Below are 22548 nucleotides of genomic sequence, written 5' to 3' on the forward strand. Positions count from 1 at the left end.
GTCATATTTGGGGATCATGAAAGTCTGCTGTGATTGATTAATGATGTCTGCCACGGGCATGAAAGTGGAGGAGAAGTAAATATGTGCCATGTATTTGTCATTCCTGACTCAGATCTTGTAAAAAACAAAGTTCACGTGTAAATGGTAATACTAGCCTAACAGTTAAGTAATGTGTACTGCATGCCAGGCACTGTTCTAAGTGCTTTACATATATTAATTCATTTGATTCTCAAAGCAACCCACAAAGTAGGTACAAATGAGTAAACCCTTACAAATGAGGAAACGGAGGCACAACAAGGCTAAGTTGCTAAGCCAAGGTCATACAGCTAGGAAGGGGAAGAGCTGAGATTCAGGGTCAGGCAGTTTTGTTCCTTAGCCCTGGATACTGTGCTGTCTCTCCTTGGCTAACGCTGTGTCTTTGCTGTCCAGGGACTGATGTAAGGCTCAGCTGTGGTTCAGGAGAAAATGCAAAATCAAGTTAACAGGGCTTGTTATCTTTGGGCCTCAGGCTCTAGAATGAAAGATAAGACAGAGTCCCGGGGAACTGTGGCACTGAGGAGAGAGTTGCATGTAAATCCTCCTTCCTCTCCGGGTAGCATTTCCAGTCTTTCCACATCCATTTTCTCAGATGAGAGTAGGTGGATGGGAAGGGAAGAGGAGTGGCATTTAAGGACTGGAACAGAGGAGTTCCTTGATCTCCAGGCCACCTGGCTGGGGAGACTCTGAGTGGCCATTTTCAATGATCATTTTTGTGTAAGGGACACATGTACATATAAAGAGAGATATATATTTAGCGTATCAAATAATATATCTTTCATAATGGCTGAAGAGAGACTTTTTAGTAGTTTGTTTTCCTTCATTTATTTAGCAACTATTTATTGAACACCTATGCTGGGTCCCACAGTGTGCTGTAATTGTGGAAACAGTGAACCAATATGAGCCCTGCCTTTTCTGAGCTTGTAGTCTACTTGTTGGAATAATGACTAAGTGTAAGGTGCAGCTCTGACTGTAGTAGAGGGAATGAGGGAGTGAGGTGGCCGGACCATGTGGGTTTTTGAAGCTGCATTAAAGAGTTCTGACTTTAGCCTAAGAGCAGTGGGAAGCCATGGAAAGTGGGGGAGAGGGTCGGGGACTTTGTGTTATATAATCAGAGTTAAAAGATAATTGTGGCGACACCGAGAAGAATGAATTAGAAAGGGGATGTGGAAGACCTAGAGGTGCTTGTAGGAGTGCAGGCAAGGAGGCCATAGGAGGTGGGACTAGGGTGGCTTGGATGCTGAAGGGAAGAAGGGGAAGGACTCTAAAGATATCTGGAAGGCGAAATTAGCCAGATTTGGTGATAGATTAGATATGGGTAGCGAGGGAGAGAGAATGGGCAAGGATGCCTAGAAAGTAGGAGGATGGTGGTCCTATTCCCAGAGATAGGGATGCTGGAAGAGGGTCAGGTTTGGAGTGGAAGGATATCCTGCTGCATTGGAGGTGCTTTTGAGCTGTCCCAGAGGAGAAGTCAAATAGGCCACACTCTTTGTGGTAAGTGTGTAGTGTTTCGACTGGACTATACATAAGTCCTGAGGGACTGTCCTGGGAAACTAAGTACTGCAGAAAAAATTTTAGAAATCTATAATTTTGTTGACTTTAAAAGTCCAAACAAACATATTTTCATCTAGGAAATAAGAATCTGACAATGACAAAGACAATTGATAGAGATAAATATCTTGCATAATCTTCCTAGTTATTTTTGTTTTTGCATATTTCTCTGCCAGTCTTTTCCCATAAGCATTCACATTTTTTTTAGTTTTTACAGTCTACATTCAGCGTGTAATAGAATTGTTTTCACTTACTGTTATCCCAAATATTTTTTCACATTTCAATATATCTCTCAAATTCTATATTTAAAATGTTGCATGATAGTCCATGCTTGTGATAAATCGTGAATTATAATTTTCTAAGCTATTTCTCTGTTTCTGGATATTTAGTTGCTTTAAAGATTTCTTTATTACCAGTAATACCTTAATAAATATTTTTATGTCTACCACCTTTTCTTTTTCTCGCGCATTTTTCCTTAGATTAAATTTTTATGAGTGGGATTAGTGGGTTAGAGTTTGAATGGGTTTACAACTCTTGATATGTGTAAAGGCAAACGTTTTAAAACCTCTGACAGGGGCTTTGGGGTCCTAACTGTAGAACAGAGCTGTGGCCTCCACGTGGAGCCCCATCACGTTCCTTTGGATTCAGTAACCAATGGTCCTAACCATATCTGAGCACTGTCCAAGGTCCCAGGGCCACCTGTGACCTTCCCTCTTGCATCTGCTGATGGTGCCAGGCTTGTTCTCTGGTTCAGCCTGGCTCCTCGCCTTCTCCCAGCTATTCTGTCTGTTCTTCAGGTAGTGCCACCATTCCTCAAGAATCCGTGGAAGCCGCTGAACTGACGGTATCCTGAAGGGATCGTCTAGCTAGGCTGAGCCTCGTAAGCCTTCAGGTTCTAAAATATTTGCAGTAGTGCTGCGGAGGCTGCCTAGGGTTCCCATGGATTTGGATGGGGTTCTCAAGACCTTCCATGACCTGGTGCCTGCCTACCAATCCCTCCTGAAGTGCCATTGCTTCTCAGCATGTCTCCTCTACTGCACCCAGACTAGACTCTAGTCTGGCCCAGGATGATGCCTTGGTTGCATCTACTCCTGGCTCTCACTCGAGTTGCTCCCTCACCCTCTGCCTTTCCAAACCCTGCTCCTCCTTTTAGACCCGGCACTAGTTGCAGTTCCTCCAGGCCCTGGCTCTGCCTTGCAGCTTGCTGTCCCTCTGCTGCAAACTCTTACAGTACCTTTAGTCCCCACTCCAGGACTTAGCACACAATTGTAAGCTTTCTGGTAAAGTTCACTCTTGAAATTTTTACCTCTTGAAGATAATTGTATACTCCTTGAGGGCAAGAGCCATGTCAGTCTTCCCCTCTAGATGCCTCAGAGCCTAGCTTTGGTGCTGAGCCCTGTGCAGAGCTCAATAAATCTAATGTGACCCATGAAATCAAAATATAAGTGCACCATGATGCAGTGTCAAAGTGTTTTAGCCATTCTTTTCTTATGTATTTTCAACATAAATGCCCATATTCAGACATTCCTGAGGATCTTCTTAGAGTACTCGTAGATGAACCATGCTCAGATCTTCTCTATCTGGTTGCAGTTTGGGGGTTATAAAAATAAGTTCATGTTGGAAAACCATAAGCTGGTCACATTTTGTTTCTAAGTCCTTGATATGCACTCGGGTGGGAAGGGTGATTGGTGGAGGTGACGAGGGTGGATGACAAGTAGTAAGAAACACTGGAATGCAAGTCTGTCTGGTCGTTAAAAGGCAAGCATCTCTGGCCCCTGGAACAGTGCTTGACTTGTGAAATGATGTCTTCTGCTATTCTGGTTCTTGAAAAATTGGTCCCAGGCTTACCCTGCTGTCTTTACAGCTCACTTTACTTCTGGTCATCAGGAGTCCTCAGGGGAAGCCACCTCAATGCACCCTGGAATCCCGAGCTGTCCTTGTTGTCCAGGGCACGGCCTGGCACATAGGGGACCCTCTGGCCGGGAGTCAGGAGCTTCCAGGCTGGGCTGGCTCTGCTGCCTCCCGCTGCACGGCTCTGCACGTGCTTGGGTCTGGGCATGCTCACTTGTAAAATGCCATGCCTGAATCAGGCCATCTCTAGGCTCTTTTGTAACTGAGATTAAAAACAAAATAGTTGAAACTCTCTTAAGAGGGTGAGCTTTGGTACCGTTGCTAACTAAAAATGAGAGAACTGGGCTCTCTGACACATTTAATGACATGTGTTAGTATGTGTGTAGAACTTTACACTTAACTTGCATTTCTTTCTTTCTTTCTCTTTTTTTTTTTTTCTAGCCAAACATCATGTCAATGGCAACAGAACAGTTGAACCTTTCCCAGAGGGAACACAGATGGCTCTATTTGGTAAGATAACAACTCTGAAAGAAAACCCAAATTGTGTGCAAAGACTAGTGCCAAGTTTCTGAGTTTTAGCAAGTGTCCTCAGGGCTTCAAAATCTGGGCTCTTCTAGATATTTACAAGTCGTTGCAGCCAAAAAACTATCAAGTTCTTAGTATATCTGGGATCAGAAAAGCTCATTCTATAGAATTTAGTATGCTTTCCTTTCTCACTTTGCAAATCAAATATCAAACTGTGTATTTACTATTTCTTATGTCCACACTGAATTAACCTGATAATTTAGGAGTTGAGTTTTTCTTTCCCAGGAAGGATTTTTTCCCATATATATATATATATATATATCTTTATTAAAGCTGGGATTCAAGGAGTTTTGAGATGTTATTCCACAAAAAGCAATAATCAATCTAATTGAATGGTCTCTTTCTCTTCCATTATGAATTGAGCATATTCCTTTGTTTGTTTGTTTCTTCTGCTTCCTTCCCCTTAGCCTTTAGACAGATTCTATCATCTCTTTCATCCTAAAAACCTGAATTCCCCTTTCTTCATGCCCCCCTCCAGCTTCCGTCTTCCCCTGGTCCTGATGGAAGTCTCCTACAAGGGCTTTTGATGTAAAACTGCTTTAGGCATTGAAGTGTCTTTGAGCCAGAAATTAGCCTCCTGACAACACTGTCTCTAAATTAGCATATTCAGGATAAAATGTTTCCCCGATCCCAGAGTTAGTCATCACTGATGATTAACAGTTGGAGAGTTATGAAACAGGGACCCACTTCTGCCTAGGTGTTTGTAAATCTTGCTCTGTATGGGCTGTCACCTTTTAAAATGTACTGGTTAGTGATTAGGAGTTATTATGTTCAGAAATTTAAATGGAGGGCTTCCCTGATGGCGCAGTGGTTGAGAGTCCGTCTGCCGATGCAGGGGACACGGGTTCGTGCCCCGGTCCGGGAAGATCCCACATGCCGCGGAGCGGCTTGGCCCGTGAGCCATGGCTGCTGAGCCTGCGCGTCCGGAGCCTGTGCTCCGCAACGGGAGAGGCCGCAACAGTGAGAGGCCCGCGTACCACAAAAAAAAAAAAAAAAAAAAAGGAAATTTAAATGGAGAATTTGGTTTTTGAAGAAAAAAATCATCAATGGTCACTATAAGATGTCAGCTAACTATTTGATTCGTTAACTTTCCTCTGAGAAATTATGTTCAGATGATGCCGTCTCACTTAAGTTGTAGGCCTAAGCACAGTGTCTGTTACCAGGAGACAACAAATGTCACATCAATGTTCAAAGGTTCTTTTGATGATTTTTTTTTGTCTTTCAGATTTGTGAACCCCTAGAAACTAGGTTAGAAACTAGGTTCCATGTCATACTGGGAAATGTAAAATGAGACTGACCTGTCATAGATTTCCCCCTGTTGTGGTATTGGAGGAAAGCCTCCTTCCCAAAGGACTGATGACATTGTTTGCCACAGAATTGGAAATATCAGTGAATAAAGCTCCGTGGTGAGATTATTATTACTATTATTTTGTCAAAGGTTTGGTTTAGAGTGGCTTTCCTAAAAATCCTAACCCAAGGCCTTCATTGTTTGACTCTGGGCAAGCAAATCCCCCCTCCAAGCCTCAGTTTTCTCACCTGTAGAATGGGAAGGCTGACGGGGTGCTCTGAGACCCTTCCCTTGGCTTCTGCATCTTCCATACTTGGGGCTGAAGCCTCATCTGGCCTCAGGCAGCCCTGGGAAGCCCACTGTGAATGGCCAAGGGGTGTGGTTTTAAAAGAAATGAATCCTGTGCATAATTTCTACCAGTGCAGAACTATACAGGTGATAAAATAGAATATCTCTTGACATCTAAGGATTTTTGCCTTATTAGCACTGCTGTTTGGCTCTTCCAGATACTTAAATGAAGGCCTCTGTTTTGGTTAAGTGCGTGCAAGCATTTTATATTTGTGTTTTCAAAACTGTCCTCACTTGATATGGCTTGTCCACCTGGCCTGCAGTGGAGTGAGGGAGTGGATGGGTTTTAGGGTGGGTTTCTGTCATTTGGGTTGTTTATAGCTGTACTGAAAAAGTCAAACTAAGTGCACCTCTTTGGCATATCTTGGGCATTTAATCCTCTCAGCACCTTGTAAAGCTGGTAGGATTACATAATTCCCTTCTCAGAGAGCTCACATGATTTATCACAGGTCTCTCAGCCAGAGATGGTGGAGCCTGAATTTGAGCCCAGGTCTAACAGGCTGGAAGTCCACGCTCTTTTTACCATGTCCCCCTGACTCTTGGCCTGGTTACAGGAGTCCTGGGAGAGTCTGGTAGAGTCAGAAATGCCTTTCAGCTGGATCCATGCACAGAAGCATGACTTCCAGCCAAGCCAATTTAGCAAATTGATTTGTGAATTTCTATGCATTCCCAGAGTGCTCCGAAGGACTCTGGAGACACAGCTTTTGCCAGGAAAATACTGCTTTTTGGAGTGACGTCTCCTGCTGTTTATCGTTTTCCCCCATTTGATTTTAGTAGCAGGTATTAATGTGCAGGAGAATGTCTTACATTGACTTGACTGTGAGATCACCAAAGCAACAGTGGCACTTTGTACTTGTCCAAACTCATGCTTCAGCCTGGGAAGTCAATATTTTATGCCAGAAGAGTATCACCAGTTTCAATTTCATTATCTATTGGTTAATCATTTGAATGTACCTTACAGAATGCTGTCTAAATAGAAACTTGTAAATTTAATCCACTCTGAAAGTGGCCACTGAACGAACGGCCATTAGCATTTAGCTTAGGGTGGATGATGTAAGGAAGGGTAGAGTGAGGGTCAAGGGCAGGCTCCGTTGTGAAAAATGTATGAATGTGTTATTATATCAAGTGACCAGAGAATATATAGATGGCTCCTTAAAAGCTATTTCTGGCATGTAATCTTCACGGATTATTTTTAAAACAAAAAGACGTTCATTTTTTTCAGGTTTCCTTTCATGGCCCAGTCAGTTTTATCCTTGTCTTGTTTTTCTGTGATCACGGTTTTTTAGCCTTTCTGTTGCCCTTTTCTCTCCTCTGCACTTTAGGACAATGATAATGAGGGTAATAGGCCTGCTGTCCTAGTGGGCTTCTACTCGTCTGTGTGTGATGCTCTCTTTCAAGTCAGTGGGAGCCCCTTTTTTTACAGGCCGGAGAAGCGGAACCGAACATTTTGCAATTACTAAATGTCTTTGTTCCAGGTGGCTGAGTGCCCTATGTCTGCCATGCCTTTAATCCCACCACAGCCCTGTGAAGTGGGCATCACTGTGCTCTTTTAGAGACGGAGAAACTGAGGCACCCAAAGATGAAAGAAATATGGTCAAGTAGAGGGAATGCTTTCTCTGGCATGAGGACATCCACGTGACACTTAGCAGCATGCTGTGCCTGACTTAGAAAGGTCCTCGCCGCTTGCGATAACTTCAGGAAAGTGACATTCTGTTGGCGGAGGGTCCCTCCATCCTCGCAGAGAGCAAGCCTCCGGCCTCTCTGTGGTGGTCGTTCTTAAGCACGGAGCAGCTATTCACTTTATTAAAAGTACTCCATAGTCAGGAAGATTTGTCATTTCCAAATAAAATAGACATTTATTAATTGAGGAGAGTACAGAGAAGTCAGGGGTTGGGGCTCCAGTCTTAATTGATGACGAGTTTTAGTACAGTTTGAAAAAATGAAATACAGTTTTTTAAAACTTTCGAGTTCAGCACTTGACCATAACACTTATCATCCAAACTAGGATACTTTTGAGAGTGAAAAGGGTGCTGGTAAAAATTATGTTAAAATAATGAGGTACGCACCCGGGGGACTTCAGGCACATGGGATATAATGTCGCCCTCTAATGAGAGTGTATATTATAAGACATGGTGTCAAGAATAATAAATACACATTGAGTAAAGTTGAAATTGAAAAATAATGAACTTAGAGATATAAAATGAAATAAACAAATGAAAAAATTCCAACGCAGTAGACTTACATTATGTACCGTATAGCATCAACACCAGTAGTTACACTAACTTCCAGGATTTTACTCAGTAAATATTGTTATATTCTTTCTGAATGACTTGAAATGAACAGTTAATTCATATTTATAAAACCTGGCTGGTAGCATTTCAATAAGAGATGGGGAATTATCTGATTATACCCTTGCAATTCTAATATTGTACTAATACTGTCCAATGATGTAGGGTAATGAACTCTCCATCAGTAGAGGTATTCAAATGAGGGATCGTTCCTACCCAGTTGGGAAGTGGAAGTAAATAGCCTTTAAGATCCTTTCTTCTCAGTTAATGAGAATTTTCTCTGTTTCAGAGTGTTAAACCTCTTTGGAAAAATTACTCCTAACTCTAAATTCTTTGATTGTATCATTTAGAAACCCATATCCCGGCTGTTTGGTGAGAGGTAAAATTCTGCAGTGAGAAACTGTAGTGGTCAGGAATCGATCGATACGAAGCAACCACAGCAGAAGTACCTCTGCGAATTCTTAGGGTCGCTGTCGGTTCTTAGGCTCCTACTAGCCTGATAGCGATGGCTCTGGGAGCTCAAACCACTGTAAAACCTGTTCTCTATGTCAGGTTCTCTTGGGCTCTTCAAACAAGAGGGAGCAAAAGACAATCCAAGACATCATGAAAGTGTGCTGTGATCTTGTTACACGTCTCTGTTTTTAGCCAGGGGCCCAAGATTTGCTAGACTCTTTCCTGACTAGCTGTGTGGAAGGACGGATCGCAGAGCAGAGGCCAGTGGCTGTCAGAGGCCCATAGGCAGGCCTCACTCTGGGAGACTCACCTTCTGTACCCCAAGGGAGAAGAGATCAGTGTCTGTAAGATGAACCAATCATAAGATATTTCCCCCCCACCCCAACTTGAATTAGAGGTGAATTAGAAACAGCCACAGTTACTTTGTCTGCCAGCCAAGAAAACAGCACTGAAAGCAGCAGGCAATACGTCTGACTTCAATGGAAAATATATTGGTGTCTCATTGGCTAGGATCCAACATTATGTTGGTAAATAATCCAATCCCGGTGTGGCATATTTCTCCCTGAACCTTGACTGAAAACTATTGAAGACCGTTCTGTGAGCTGTGGAGCTGCAGTCACTCATTCTAGGAAAAAGGCCAGAAAGAATGACTTTGAAATGTGTTTGTAATTAACTAAACAGTCTAAATTCACAAATCGTTAGAACAGCAGGTTGCTAACTGGCGCAAACTTCTTAAGTGAGGAGGCATTTGGGGAAACGAAAATAGGCCTTCCTTCCATGGTGAGCTGAAGCACCTTTAAGGGACAGTAACTGGTCATCTGGAGACATGTAGGACACATTTTATTTTATGTACCTTTTTTGCGTGTGTGATGATCACATTTCGTTTTTGAGTATGAAAAGTTCTGATGATAATATAGGCAAAGGGGAAGAGACTTTTCAGAGCCTGTGTTGAAAATTCCTTTTGGTTTGTGTGGCACTGCACGGGATGGCCCTGGTCCTGCTCGAGAAGGCACAGGCGTGGTGTTGGAGAGGGTGTCCTGGAATGGGGAGGGTGACAGCGTGGCAGCAGGAGTGCGGGTGGGGATTTCTGTGCCAGGAGAAAGGAACTGCACCCCGAGCAGAAAGGAGTGGGTCAAATAGTGTCTGACAAAGTAGCACTTGTCTGGAGAGCACGTATCCATCAACCTCAGCTACATGGAATGCTTGTAAGAACCAGAAAGTAAGCACGCCCTGCCCACCAAAAGTTGCGGAGAAGCCCCCAGAGAATTCAGAATTCACTGAGGTCTTTGGGGTCAGATAGATCCTGGTGCGTGACTTTAGACAAGTTTCTTGGGCCTTGCTGTAAAATGAAATAAGGGAAAATTAAAATATATATAAGAAACGGCAAAATAACATACATTAGAATTAGGTGAATATTAGACCAAAGGAAAACATGAGAAGTAAAATATGCAAAGAGGGCATGCTATAATACTATATAATTTATAAAACTGGGTCACAGATGTGACTCTGTATTTCCTAACGGCAACATGAAGGTCAGTTGGTTGTGTGATTGGTTTCAGTTTTTTAGAATTGTGGTAAAATATACATAACATAAAGTTTACCATTTTAACCATTTTTAAGTGCACAGTTCAGTGCACTTAAAAAGTGCATTCACATTGTTATGCAACCATCGCCACCATCCGTCTCCTGAACTTTTTGTCTTTCCAAACTGAAATTCTATACCTATTAAATAATAACACTCAATTTCCCCTCCCCACAGACCTTGCAGCCACCGTTTGACTTTCCTTCTCTATGACTCTGACTACACTAGGACCTCATATAAGCAGAATCCTACACTATGTGTCCTTTTGTAACTGGCTTATTTCACTTAGCATAGTGGCCTCAAGGTTCATCCAAGCTGTGGCATGTGTCAGAATTTCCTTCCTTCTTAAGGCTGAGTAATATTCCATTGAGTGCACATACCATATTTAGTTTATCTGTTCACCTGTCAACGGATACTTGAGTTGCTTCCACATTTTGGCTATTGTGAATAATACTGTTATGAACATGAGTGTACAGATATCTCTTTGAGACCCTGCTTTCAGTTCTTTTGGCAAATACATCCCGAAGTGGAATGGCTGGATCATATGATAATTCCCTGTTTCTTTTTTTGAGGAACCCCTGCATACCATTTTCCACAAAGTCTGAACCATTTTACATTCCCATCAGCAAAGCACAGGGTTCCAATTTCTCCACATGCTTGACAACACTTGTTATTTTTATTTGTTAATAGCCAGCCTAATGGGTGTGAAGTGGTGATTTTCAGTTTTACCTAATGATCCTGAAAATCTACATGATTGGGGGAACCATAAAATTTCTTGATTCTAGAACCAGAAAGAAATTTCTTTCAAGGTACTTATAAGGAGGACACTGTGATGTCAGACAGTCAGCAGTACTGCTGACCGCGCCCTCAGAGTGAGCACTGAGAGGAGATTCGTGAGCCCTTGGTCACACCACTCTTCTCTTTGGGCTTCTGACATCCACCAGGAACAATTCGGTCCACCTTCCCCCCACGGATGCCACCGTGTGCTTCCCTGGCATAACCCAGAAAGAAGTTACTTGTACTGTATCTAAAACAATCGATGGACTAGATAACTTTTAGGGAATTTTCTATCAATACTATTTCTTTCAGTGGCGTTTTAAAAAATATTTATTTTTTCATTCTTTATTGTGAAAAATTTCAACCATACATAAACGTAGACTAATATAGTGAAGCCTCACTAACTCAGCTTCAGCAGTTATCACTCAGGGCTAACATGTTTCATCTGTAGTCCCATTCACTCTCTCTTCTTCATCCAGGTTATTTCAAAGTAAATCTCAGATATCAGATCATTTCATCCAGGAATATTTTGGCACATACCTCTTTTTAAGAGCAGTTTTTAAGAAAACATACCACAACGCCATTATCACACCTAAAAAAATAGTTCCTTAGTACCATCAAATATCCCATGAGTCCATATTTCCACTATTGTCTCATAAATGTTTTTTCAAACCACCTGTTGGAATCAAGGTCCAAATAGAGTTCATACACTGCAATTGGTTGATATAAATAGCCTCTTATAATCTCTAGGTTCACCTCTCTCTCTTTTTTTAAAAAATAAATTTATTTATTTATTTATTTTTGGCTGTGTTGGGTCTTCATTGCTTTCTTTAGTCTTGGCAAGTGGGGACTACTCTTTGTTGCGGTACGTGGGTTTCTCATTGCAGTGGCTTCTCTTTGTTGCGGAGCATGGGCTCTAGGCGCATGGGCTTCAGTAGTTGTGGCACATGGGCTCAGTAATTGTAGCTTGCAGGCTCTAGAGTGCAGGCTCACTAGCTGTGGTGCACGGGCTTAGTTGCTCTGTGGCATGTGGGATCTTCCCGGACCAGGACTCAAACCCGTGTCCCCTGCATTGGCAGGCGGATTCTTAACCACTGCGCCACCAGGTAAGTCCCTCTCTCTCTTTATTTTTCCTTATAATTTATTTGTTTAAGAAACTAGATCATTTATTCTGTACTGTCTCCTTCAGTCTGGATTGAATGAACATACTTGAAAAGCCTCTGTATTTTCTACAAGTTGGGAGTTAGAGGCCTGATCAGAATCCATAGGTGGGGTGTGTAAACCATCCAGGAGGCATTTAATAACTGGTTCTCTTCCTTTTGGTGAAGTTAGCAGCCCCTAATGATCATTGCCTTGACCTATTATTTTATTAGAAGCTGCAAGATGGTGCCATTTAATTTCTTGCATTTCCCTTTATTTATGAACTGGAATATTTCTAAAAAGAGAAGTTTCTCTTTATCAACTATTTGGTTACCTTGACCTCCAGTTGATTAGGAAAGCAGCTTTGTTTTTTCCTGGGTTTACCATTTTGCTCCGTGTATCTGAGCATGGGTTAAATGTATATTCATGAGTCAGAAGCGTATATAAGTATAGTTGCTTAAGTGATGGAAACCTCTTTAATTTGACTGAATGACCATTTTCACTTGGGCATTTAATCAAATTATTGAAATTTGTAACCATTTGGTCAAACATTTGAAAATAGAATCACAGTAGACAGATTGCCTCTACAGATTTGGGTAAAACAAAGAAATAGGCACATAGTCAGGTGACAGAAGTTTATGTCTCCAGCAAAGCTGGGTCTAAGGGGCAGCCATCTTCTCTCCTGTTCTCGCCCCAGATCTTGTGACGAGGGGACATGCTCCTGTGTGCATCCCAGTCTTGAACCTCAGCAGCCCAGGGTGAAAAAGCAACTCCAGAGAGGGCCTGAGGGCTGGGGGCCGGCTTGCTTCTGGAAGTGGCATGCTTTCAGAGTATCAAAATGATGAAACTGGCTAAGCGGCCAAGAAATGACAAAGCCTCAGGAATGCTGCCCACTACGAAGACTAACAGCTGGGCTCTGTCACCTGGAGCTCTTTCTCATGCTTTTGGCTTAATATTGTGAATGCGTTGGAGGGTAGCAGGAGACATGTTTATCAGAGTGCGTTTTCTCTGCTTTCCAGTTTTCACAGACAGAATAGGTAAAACTATCTGTGGTTCTCACTGCCAAACATTGTGGGATTCAAGAAGGGAAACTATTTACTGGCTCACTTATTTTTTTCTCTCATTTTATTTTCATTATTTATTACTTCATGCGTTTTTTGTTTGTGTTTTTGGTAAGTTGTCTCATTTTTCTTTTGGAATGATGCAGTGTATAAATAAAGTAAATAAAAGTAAAGTAATTCCTATGAATGAAATTTCTTAGTCCAATACAATGTATAGTTTTTTTAAGGAAATCAAAATCAAACAGTGCTAGTTCTGTTTTTGCCAGGGATAACTGGAAATGTTAGCACTGAAACCCTAGGAAATGAGATTCAGTTGAAGTGACATGTCTGATCCATGCTGAGAAATGATTGTTTAGGTTGGCATGCCTTTGGCCAAAATAGTGTGAACAATGATGAAAGACCCTGTGAACTTTTCCTAAATTCTTGTGTCTGGAGGGACAGCAAAATCCCCCGTGTCCATATACACCAGGAGCTATTCCACAAAACACCTTTCATTTTCCCCTTGTGTCATCAGTGCCCCAAGACTTAGATAAAGATCGTAGTTGACCAAGACGAAGTTTCCTTGTTGAGCCCAGTGACACTGGGACCAACAGTGGTGCTTGCCAGATGGATATCCTTCTGGTGTACATCCCACCATATATCCTTCCAAGTCTCAGCTGTGATCCCAAGACTCATGATAATATGGAAAGAATTAAATGATAGCTCATGGTAGACCTTATCATGAACAAATGTGGCTTTCCAGATGTGGCTTTCCACAGTCATGCCTACTCAGGAATCAGTGCTGTTTTGTTTGTGGGAAAAAGACATTTTATTTTTTTAGCCACATCTCTGGTCTCCCCTAAAACCCTCTGTGCAGTCCATTGAGTCTCGAATGCCTTTCTATGTGATGACCCTTTTCCATTTTCTTAATTTCCATAAGATGGTCACTTGTCAGGTCAAGATGAAAATGTCTCCATGTGGAATGCTGCATTCATCTTGCTTATAACCACCCATGTGTCCATTTAGTACTTGGGAGAATTTCTTGTCACCCTCTTTTCCACCAGGCTTCCTTTCGTTTGTGTATGACCTTTGTCTAGGTGGCAGTGACATTTGCATTGGGAAGAGCAGAAGAGTTTGTATTCACCTCATAGGGAACATTAAGGGAGGGTGGATTTGGGGCGGGCCATCTGGGGAAATTTCAGGAATATGATGACACTAGGAGCTTGGAGTGAGAACTACAAATGGGCTGTCAGGAATGCATGGGAACTGCTTCCTAGCATTCCTTTCTTTTGGCTGAATAACTCGTGATTGGCAGGTATGTCCTTTGGCTAGGCCTTACTTCAATAGCTTTGTAGTAGAAATGTGCAGAGGTGACCTCAGGAAGGAGAAGGCCCTGTAGGCACAGGTTCAGCATCCAGCCTTGCTTTCCCACATGGAAAAAATGAGCTGGATTCCCAAGCAAATAGTATGTGCTTTATTCCTGGTGCCAATACAGAGGCCTTCAGTGACCCACACAAACATCTGGAAACAGGTGCACCAGCTGAATGGCAAATAGCTCTCCAATTTCTGTTAATGCATTGGTAACTGGACTGAAATTTCATCCCTGTTTTTTTTCTTCCATGTAGGACATTTTTAATCTACCTAGTAATGAAGTGGCTGTAAAAACAATGCCACCACCAACAACCAACTTTTACATTTGGGTAGTAAATTTCATATTATAAAATGTTTTCATATATATAATTTAATTTTTTTCTTTGTATTTAATTCTGAGAAGACTGAGGCTCAGAGAGATTAAGCGCATGTCCCAGGGTCAGGCTACTTAGTTAATGGTAGAACTAGGTCTAGCACTCAACTAATTTATTCACTTACTCATCATATTATTTATCGTAGCAGGAGACAAACAGGAAAAATACCTCCCTTCAAGGAACTTACACTCTAGTAGGGCAGGACAGAAAATAAGATAAATAGGTAAAATATTTGTTGTGGGATGTCAGATTGTGATAAGTGCTGTTGATTAAAATAACGCAGGGGAGGAGAAGAGGAAATGCCTGGTTGGGGGTGGGGTGAGGGTTTGCAATTTAAAATAAGACAGTCAAGGAGGCATCAATGAAATGGTAATCTTTAAGCAAAGACCTAAAAGAGGCACGGGAGGTTACTATACAGAGATCTGTGGGAAAAAACATTCTAGGCAGAAGGACTACAAGTGCAAAGGCCCTGAGGCAGGGGTGTGCCTGGCATGAGGCCTGTATGCTGGAGTGTAACAAGCAAGGAGGGAGCAGTAGTAGCTGAGACCAGAGATGAAGAGGGAGTTAAATCATGAAGGGCGTTTGGTAACTGTGGGGACTTTGACTTTGCATGCCAAGGGGAGCCTTTACAGGATTTGGGGCAGAGGAGTAACGTTACATGACCTATTTTTTAAAAGAATCACTTTTGCTGCTATGTTGAAGATAGAATGTTTAGGATGGTGAGAAAAAAAGCAGCGACGCCATTTAGGAGAGTATTGCCTCCCAGCCTAGTACTTCTGGCTTGAACACACACTGTCTTTAATTAATAATAATAATGATAAAGATTAACTTGCACTTGTGTATCTTTCTTAAATGCTATATCTTTATACTTTTAGAATATTTTCTATCCCCATACATTAAGCATTTAAATGGTCCTTTAACATGATACATTAGCTAAAAACAGATACAAATCCTTTGTAGAGAGTATTTAGATATTATTATTGCTCTACTTATAGATCAATATTACTTGCATTTTTAGATGGAATGGATTGAATTAAACCATTCAGAATCATGTTGAATGTGTGCATTGGATTCCATTCAAAATGGGTTGTTCCACAATACACTGAACAGTTTAGAAGCACTTCAAATTGTACTTCTGGTATATGCAAAGTGTGCAAGGGAGCACAGGTCAACGGACTGTGGTGATGTGATTTAAAATGTGAAATCAATGCTTAAGATAAGACTAAAAACTTATCAACGAAATAAGTCAGCATTTACATAAATCTCTTAACTCTTCCAGCTCCCAGAACTCTTGGGATGGAATGTCAGATATTTGTTATCAGCTGAATTTGGGTTTAAATTGTAAGTCAGCAGATTTCTGAAATTGAATAAGTTTCTGAACCTCCAGCTGATTTTTATCTCTGGACAAAATATTTTTTAAATATTCAGTTGTCTGAAGGGACTGGAGAGCACCCAAATGTTGGGTCTCTGGGCAGCACCTGGAGGGAACACAGTTCTTGAAATAAGGGAAACAAACTTGGTAAGCACCACATTTAACCAGCCTTTTCCCTGAGGGCACTTCCTAGTTCACAGTTGCTTATTAAAAGAGAGAGAGAGAGAGAGAGCATGCAAATAGAAAGTGGCTAGCTTACTAGGCTGAAGAAGCAGAGGTTGAGTCTAAGGGCTGCTAGAGTAGCTGTAAATCAATGGGAAACATTCTGTAAGGAAGGAGCAATAGAGGGGGGGAGCCCCAAACTCTCTGTACCAAGTCCCCTCAAATCTGTGGCTGCCTCTGTGCATGTACAGGGTGAGATTCCAAGGAAACCTTGGAGAAAAGCAACTGCTAAAAGGCTGAGATTTCAGCAGTTGCTTGGTTCTATGAGAAAGCTGGAGTTCAGGTCCTACTAAGTTAGAGAGAATTGTAAAAACTTTAGGCTTTTCCTTGGAACTCTAGGAAGGCCACATCTTAGGAGTAAACCCAGGATAAAGGGTTACATCTTAGGGCTAAGGGGAAAAAGCAAAATAAACCCATTCTTGTAAAATCTAACACTAAGCTTCCACAGGATCAAGATGACCCAGATTTAATTGCTGCCAGGAAAAAAGTCAACACTTTTTGGAGAAAAGTTACAAAATTTAGCACATATCATCCACAGTGTTTAAAATGCAATAAAATTATCAGACATGAAGAAACAACAAAAAAAAGATTAATAGTTAAAGAAAAAAAGTCAATAGATGCAGGCCCAGAGAAGAGTCAGATGTTGAAATTAGCAGACAAGGACTTAAAACAGATATTATAACTACGTTAAACAATTTACAGGAAAAGATGGACAGAATGGGGTAGTAGAGTGATATCAGCAGAGAAATGTAAACTATAAAAAAAGAAATAGAATTTCTAGGACTGAAAACTATAGCATCTGAAATTTTTTTTTAAAAGCTATTATTGGATGTTCTTAACAGAAAGGACCTTACATTAGAAAAGGGATCAGTGAACTTGAAGACAGGTCAATAGAAATTATTCAGACAGAAGGACAGGGAGAAAAAATATTTTTTTAAAAAATGAAGAGAGCCTTGGTGATTATGAGACAATGTCAGTTGGTCTGATATATGTGTAGTTGGAGTATCAGAAGGAGCCCAGAGAGAGATACTGGGGCAGAAATATATATTTGAGGAAATAATAATTTTAAATTTGATGAAATGTTATTGGGAGGTAATCAAGATGAATACCGAATATGGAGGGTCAAAGGCAGGGCTCAAATCAGGACCAAGGAATAAAGAGTTTTGAGTGGGCATAAAGATTAAATAAACATAGATGACTGTACAACAGGGAAGGTCCATTTTGCCCAAAGACCACCCCTGTTTCCACTTCCCACTCCAACTCCTTTTAGAAGGCATTGTTCCTTCTCCTCTGGTTCCATGGTGACAATGTGTTGAGATGGACTTAGACCTAAGTTCAAACCCTAGCTCTGCGTCTCACTAGCAAATCATTACAGTCTGCATCCTGGGATCATCATTTATTAAACGAGAATAGTGATAACTTTCTCACAAGGCAGGTCTCAGTGGGATAGACCATGTACATTTTATAGGGTCATGCTGGCCATATAGTCGGCACTCAACAGATAGTAATTTCTTTCTTCTGCTAAACCTGTTCTCATTGTGGTTAGCTGGCATCACTACCCACCCGGTTAGCCGGGTTGAGGAAATTATAGTTTATCTTAAGAGCAACAAGAACCATAGAGATGACAGGACCATGGTTGGATTTTAGAGAGATCACTCAGGCTTCAGTGAGAAGAATGGATTAGAATGATGTGCGATAAGATTTGAAAAGACCAAATTGGAGGCTATTGCGCACACCCCCTCTTTATATCCTTCCCAAACAGCTGTATTATCTCCTTTTCTGTCACAAGAGACCCTGCTTTGCCCATTAAAACCATAGCCTCAGTCATTACCAGCAAAAATAAAATCTGGTTCCCCTTTCCTCAAGGGCAGGGATGCTTTTCAAAGGGTGAGGGATGATGGTGGCCTGGACCAGAGTGAAAGCAATGAGCATGAAGCCCAGTGGACAGATCCAAGAGTCCCCCTGCTAATCTGTCATCGTCTTTCTATCATCTTTCTAGGGGATTGGATTACATCCCTGACAGAGATGCTTCTCAGAGTATAGATATGACCACATCATTCCTTTGCTGGGAAATCTTTGTTTTAGAAGGGTAATCTCCACTCCTTAGTTTAGCATTTAAGGCCTTGTAGAACCTATTTCCGATCTATTCAACCAGCCTTTTTTTTTTTTTTTTTTTTTTTAAATACAACTTCTCACCCAGCCTGTGGGGGGCCTCATCCTAGTGTTCTTCCCACACTTTCACACCTTCAGCTGAAACCCTTCTCATCTTGGAAGCCTCAGCAACTTTTCCTCAATCTTTCCCCACAACTCTTTTGTGCCCATGTTCATCAGATAAGATTATCACCTTGCATTATGAGTAGATGTTGAATTGGTTATCTTTCACTGTCTGCCTGCTTTTTGATGATGGGAACTGTGTCTTATTGTCTTTGGGTTACCAGGGCCGAGTCTCAAATATAGGCCCTTAGTATAAATATTTGTTAGATGAATCAGTGGCTACTACTCTGCACATCTGCAGTGGAAGTGGGAGAAACTTTTTTATATTCTGTTACTTAATTTACACAGAGTTGAGTAAGAGATGTAGAGAGAGACTTTCAGAGGAAGTCTCAGGGGACTTGTGGAAGCTTTTGAGGGGTTTAGCAGTCAATGGCCCAGTGCATTTTATAGAGGATGGTTTTTCTCCTCAGTGGTGTACATGTGTCACCAGCCCAGTTTTCTGGATACCTGCTGGATGAATGACATTCAGGGGGCTCCGAGAGGAGGTGGACAGGACGGAGGTGCTAGGCAAAAGCAACTAATGTTTACTGACTGTCTGTTGGATGCCAGGCGGTGCTGAAAGGAAGATATTTTCAAGGCAGAAAAAATGGTTGAGAGACAGGAAAGTGAAAGAGGAAGCAGTATATCCATGCCAGAAAGAAAAAAATGTAAATGACAGTGGGGCATGCCAGAGGAAAGATGGAAGGTTCCAAACTCCTCAGATTCACTGGACCAGTAGCCTAGGGTATAGTCTATGATGCCATTAGAATTGCCTCGTTGTGTCTGGACGCTGTGGATCTTGCCATGAGATTTGGTGTAAGCTAGTGGCCGAGATTCACAGCTTCTGCTACAAGTCTTCTGGTAACACAAAAGCCTTGGTTTTCACTAACTGCCCTCCCAGCTGTACCACACCATTCCTTCTTGATGAAGTGGAATGAGCCAGGCTGACCTTAGCTTCCCTATGTTTTTCTGCTTCTCCGGAAAGGTAAGAAGAAGGTCACATTGTACGTTGTGGTTGCCAATTATTTGCGGGACCTTTCAGGAAGACTTCTTCATCTGGGATTTCTTTTCTGCCTCCACATGTCCTACATTTTCTCTTAGGAGTCCGCTGGAACTGAAGGCATTCTGCTGTGTTAATCAACACCCACTGGCAAATGTCATGGTCATTTGTTCACTGAAACTCCATCAATCTCTTACCCAATGTAGAAGGGAAAACAAAATTGCAAGTACCTAGAGAAGGCAGGGCCCATGAACAGATATATGTAGGAGATAGAGAAATACTAAAGGATGCTTCCTAGGAAAACTGAATGCTGTTTTTTTTCCTTAAGGCTTTCTTTTCTTTGCCCCAGGTGAGCCGTTGAACATATTTGTCAGGCCCTGATAAAATGCACAGCTCACTCTAAGCCGGCGTTGTCTTCAGCTTCATGTTCACGTCCTCAGGAGGAGTTTGCTCCTCCTGAATTGAGGTGCTGCTGTCCCATCAGTCATCGATTATCCTCTAGTCCAGCTAGCAGCCACTTGCTTTCCAGCAGCTATGAGAACCATGCTGCTTCCAGTGAGCTGGTTTGGTGAAGGCTGGGCTTTCATAGTGCTGGCATGGCCATGGTCATCCTGTCCAGGGAACCCACAGCTTCATCAGCCCATACTTGGGGAGCGGTGTGGCTCCACTGTCCTTGAAGGGGTCCAGACACACTGGAGTCCAGACACACATAGTGAGTGGATTCAGAAATACATGTAGTGAGGAGCAAATGAAGAGGCTTGTAATCAGCTTACAAGAGCTGTCCTCAGATGATCAAAGGGTTGACAGGTTGTCATGAGGAAGAGGGGCTATGTATGTCCTGTATGACCTTGAGGGAGAGGATCAGAGCGAAGGAGGGAAAACTCTAGGGTTTTGGCTCAATGTAGGAAAGAGCTTCCTAACCGTCACTAGATCTGCAGAGGTGGACTGGACTGCTTCAAGGTTGAGGGCAGTTCAGCCATTTGCCATGATGCTTTTAATACTAGCAGGGCATTTAAGCTAGATGAGAGGTCAGGTCCCTTACAACCTTGGAATTCTGGTTCTTGAATCCTCTTAGTGAATAAAGACCTACTACTCTTTAGAGGCTATTCCTAGGGTAGAGGGTGAAACACAACACGTATAAAGAACTTGGAGCTGCATTAATCACAGTACAGAGGCACAGTGGAGCATATGTGTCTATATGGGCATGATTTAAATTTGGGAAGAGACTGCGAAGAATACTTAATAAAATTAAGGCAACATTAGGAATTGATGTGGACAGAAGGTAATTGTCACGAAACACTGAAAATATCAATCAGATTCTGATTGCTGTATGGTTTCTTTTCTAGCAGAAGGTATTTAAAAATTTTGTAGTTTTCAAGTAAGTTGTGATAAGGAAAGCATCTTGTTGAATTATTTAATAGGATATAGGTTTGCTAAAAAGCAAAGCTAACATAGGAAGTGTATTGCGACTTCATTTACATTTCTACCTCCTGTATTCATCTTCTTTGGGAGAGTCATGGCGTTTTAGAGCTGAAAATTATCTTCAAATCCCCCTTCTCCTGCCCCCTTCTTTGCTGGACGCTGACCAGCAGTGATTTACCCCAAGCCACATTCACAGCCAGGGTCTGTGAATGTGTGTGTCTGTGACCAGAGACAGGCCACCTCTTGTCTGTCTCAGGTCTTCTGAGTTGCCTTTCTTGAATTCAGCCGAGCATGGTCCCCATCTCTGCCCAGGTTCCACCTTCTGATAAAGGGCTCACACCTGTCCGATTGTGGCTGGAATTTGGGTTTCAGTTTCTTGCCCTGGTGGGAGCTCTCATCTGGACCAGATGTGACATAATTAGAGTCATAACATCTGGATGTCATCCCTGTGCCTTTAAAGAGGTAAAAGAGCCACAGAAAGGAGCGCCTCGGGAATGTGTTGGGAGTAGTGCGCTGTGCCTTTGCTATTCACTCTCCGTATACTTTATTTATATACAGTAAAATCCCATTACAGGAAAGGTAATGCCGGCAGCGTGCTCCATAAAATCATGCTGTTTTCACGAGATCCACATGAACTGCCTCTTATTTACCAGGTGCCACTGAATTCTCTGTAATGGATAAAGTGATGCAACAGAATCACCCTTCAGTCCTGCATCTGTAATCAGGAGGCTCTTAACTCAGGCTGCTCCACAGCGTCCCACGCAGACCAGCTTCTGAAATTGTTGCTAGGGGTGCAGCATGGCACAGTGGAAAAGAACATTGGCTTTGAATCCCAGGCATGCCTGAGTCGGAATCCTAGGTCTGCCTTGGTTCCGTGTCTTTGGGCAAGTGACCTAACCTCTCTGAATCTCCATTTTCTGATCCTTCAAGTGGGGCTAGTGCCATCTTCCTGGTAGGGTTATCGAGAGATTCCATGTGCACACAGATACTCGTACAATGTGTGGCTCCCGGCCACACTTGAAAAGTGTAAACTCCTTTCCCTTCCCTTTCTTCGTTTTTCTTATAATGTAAAGGATACCAGGTTATGTACTGTTTGTAGGAAAAATTATATTTGCTCACCGATCACAGTAACAAAGTCACATTTAAAGTTGAGGAGAAGAAGAAAAGAGGAAAACAGATTTCAATTCTTCTTCTTATTCTCTCCAGAGAGCCCTCAGACCATGACCAAGCTGGATGTTAGAAGTAACTGAGTTCTACTCATTTTTTCAGATGACACATTGAGGCTTAAGACATCCCTGTGAGCGGTCAAGAGGCACATAACTCTCAGTATGTTCTTTGTGGGTCTGGGGTGACAAAGACTTGGCTGGTAACATTAGGCAGGAAGGAGGCAGTGAGAAGGCAGGAATGTGAAGGGCCGTTAAGCTCTGAAAAAAGTGATGGGCTGAGAAGTAGCTGTTAGAGAAGGGATGTCTGAGTTGAGTGGTGGGAACCAGAGAGTTATATGCTCAGGAAATGGGGAGACTGGCTCAGAGAAATTCTGAGAGTTCTGGCAGAATCCAGAGAGGCTGTATATGAGACCACAAGGCTCTCTGTTT

General features: G+C 42.2%; 1 protein-coding gene across 1 annotated transcript in view; it reads left to right on the plus strand.

Annotated features, from left to right (window-relative positions):
- Positions 1–22548, plus strand: part of MSRA (methionine sulfoxide reductase A) — a 371460-nt gene that overhangs the window by 138420 nt on the left and 210492 nt on the right. Inside the window, exon 2 of the mRNA XM_082843176.1 lies at positions 3880–3948. Coding sequence (XP_082699302.1) covers positions 3880–3948 — 69 coding nt within the window. The remainder of the gene's footprint in view (positions 1–3879; positions 3949–22548) is intronic.

This window comes from Leucopleurus acutus, assembly GCF_964270905.1.
Source record: "Leucopleurus acutus genome assembly, chromosome: 7".
Classification (NCBI taxonomy): domain Eukaryota; kingdom Metazoa; phylum Chordata; class Mammalia; order Artiodactyla; family Delphinidae; genus Leucopleurus; species Leucopleurus acutus.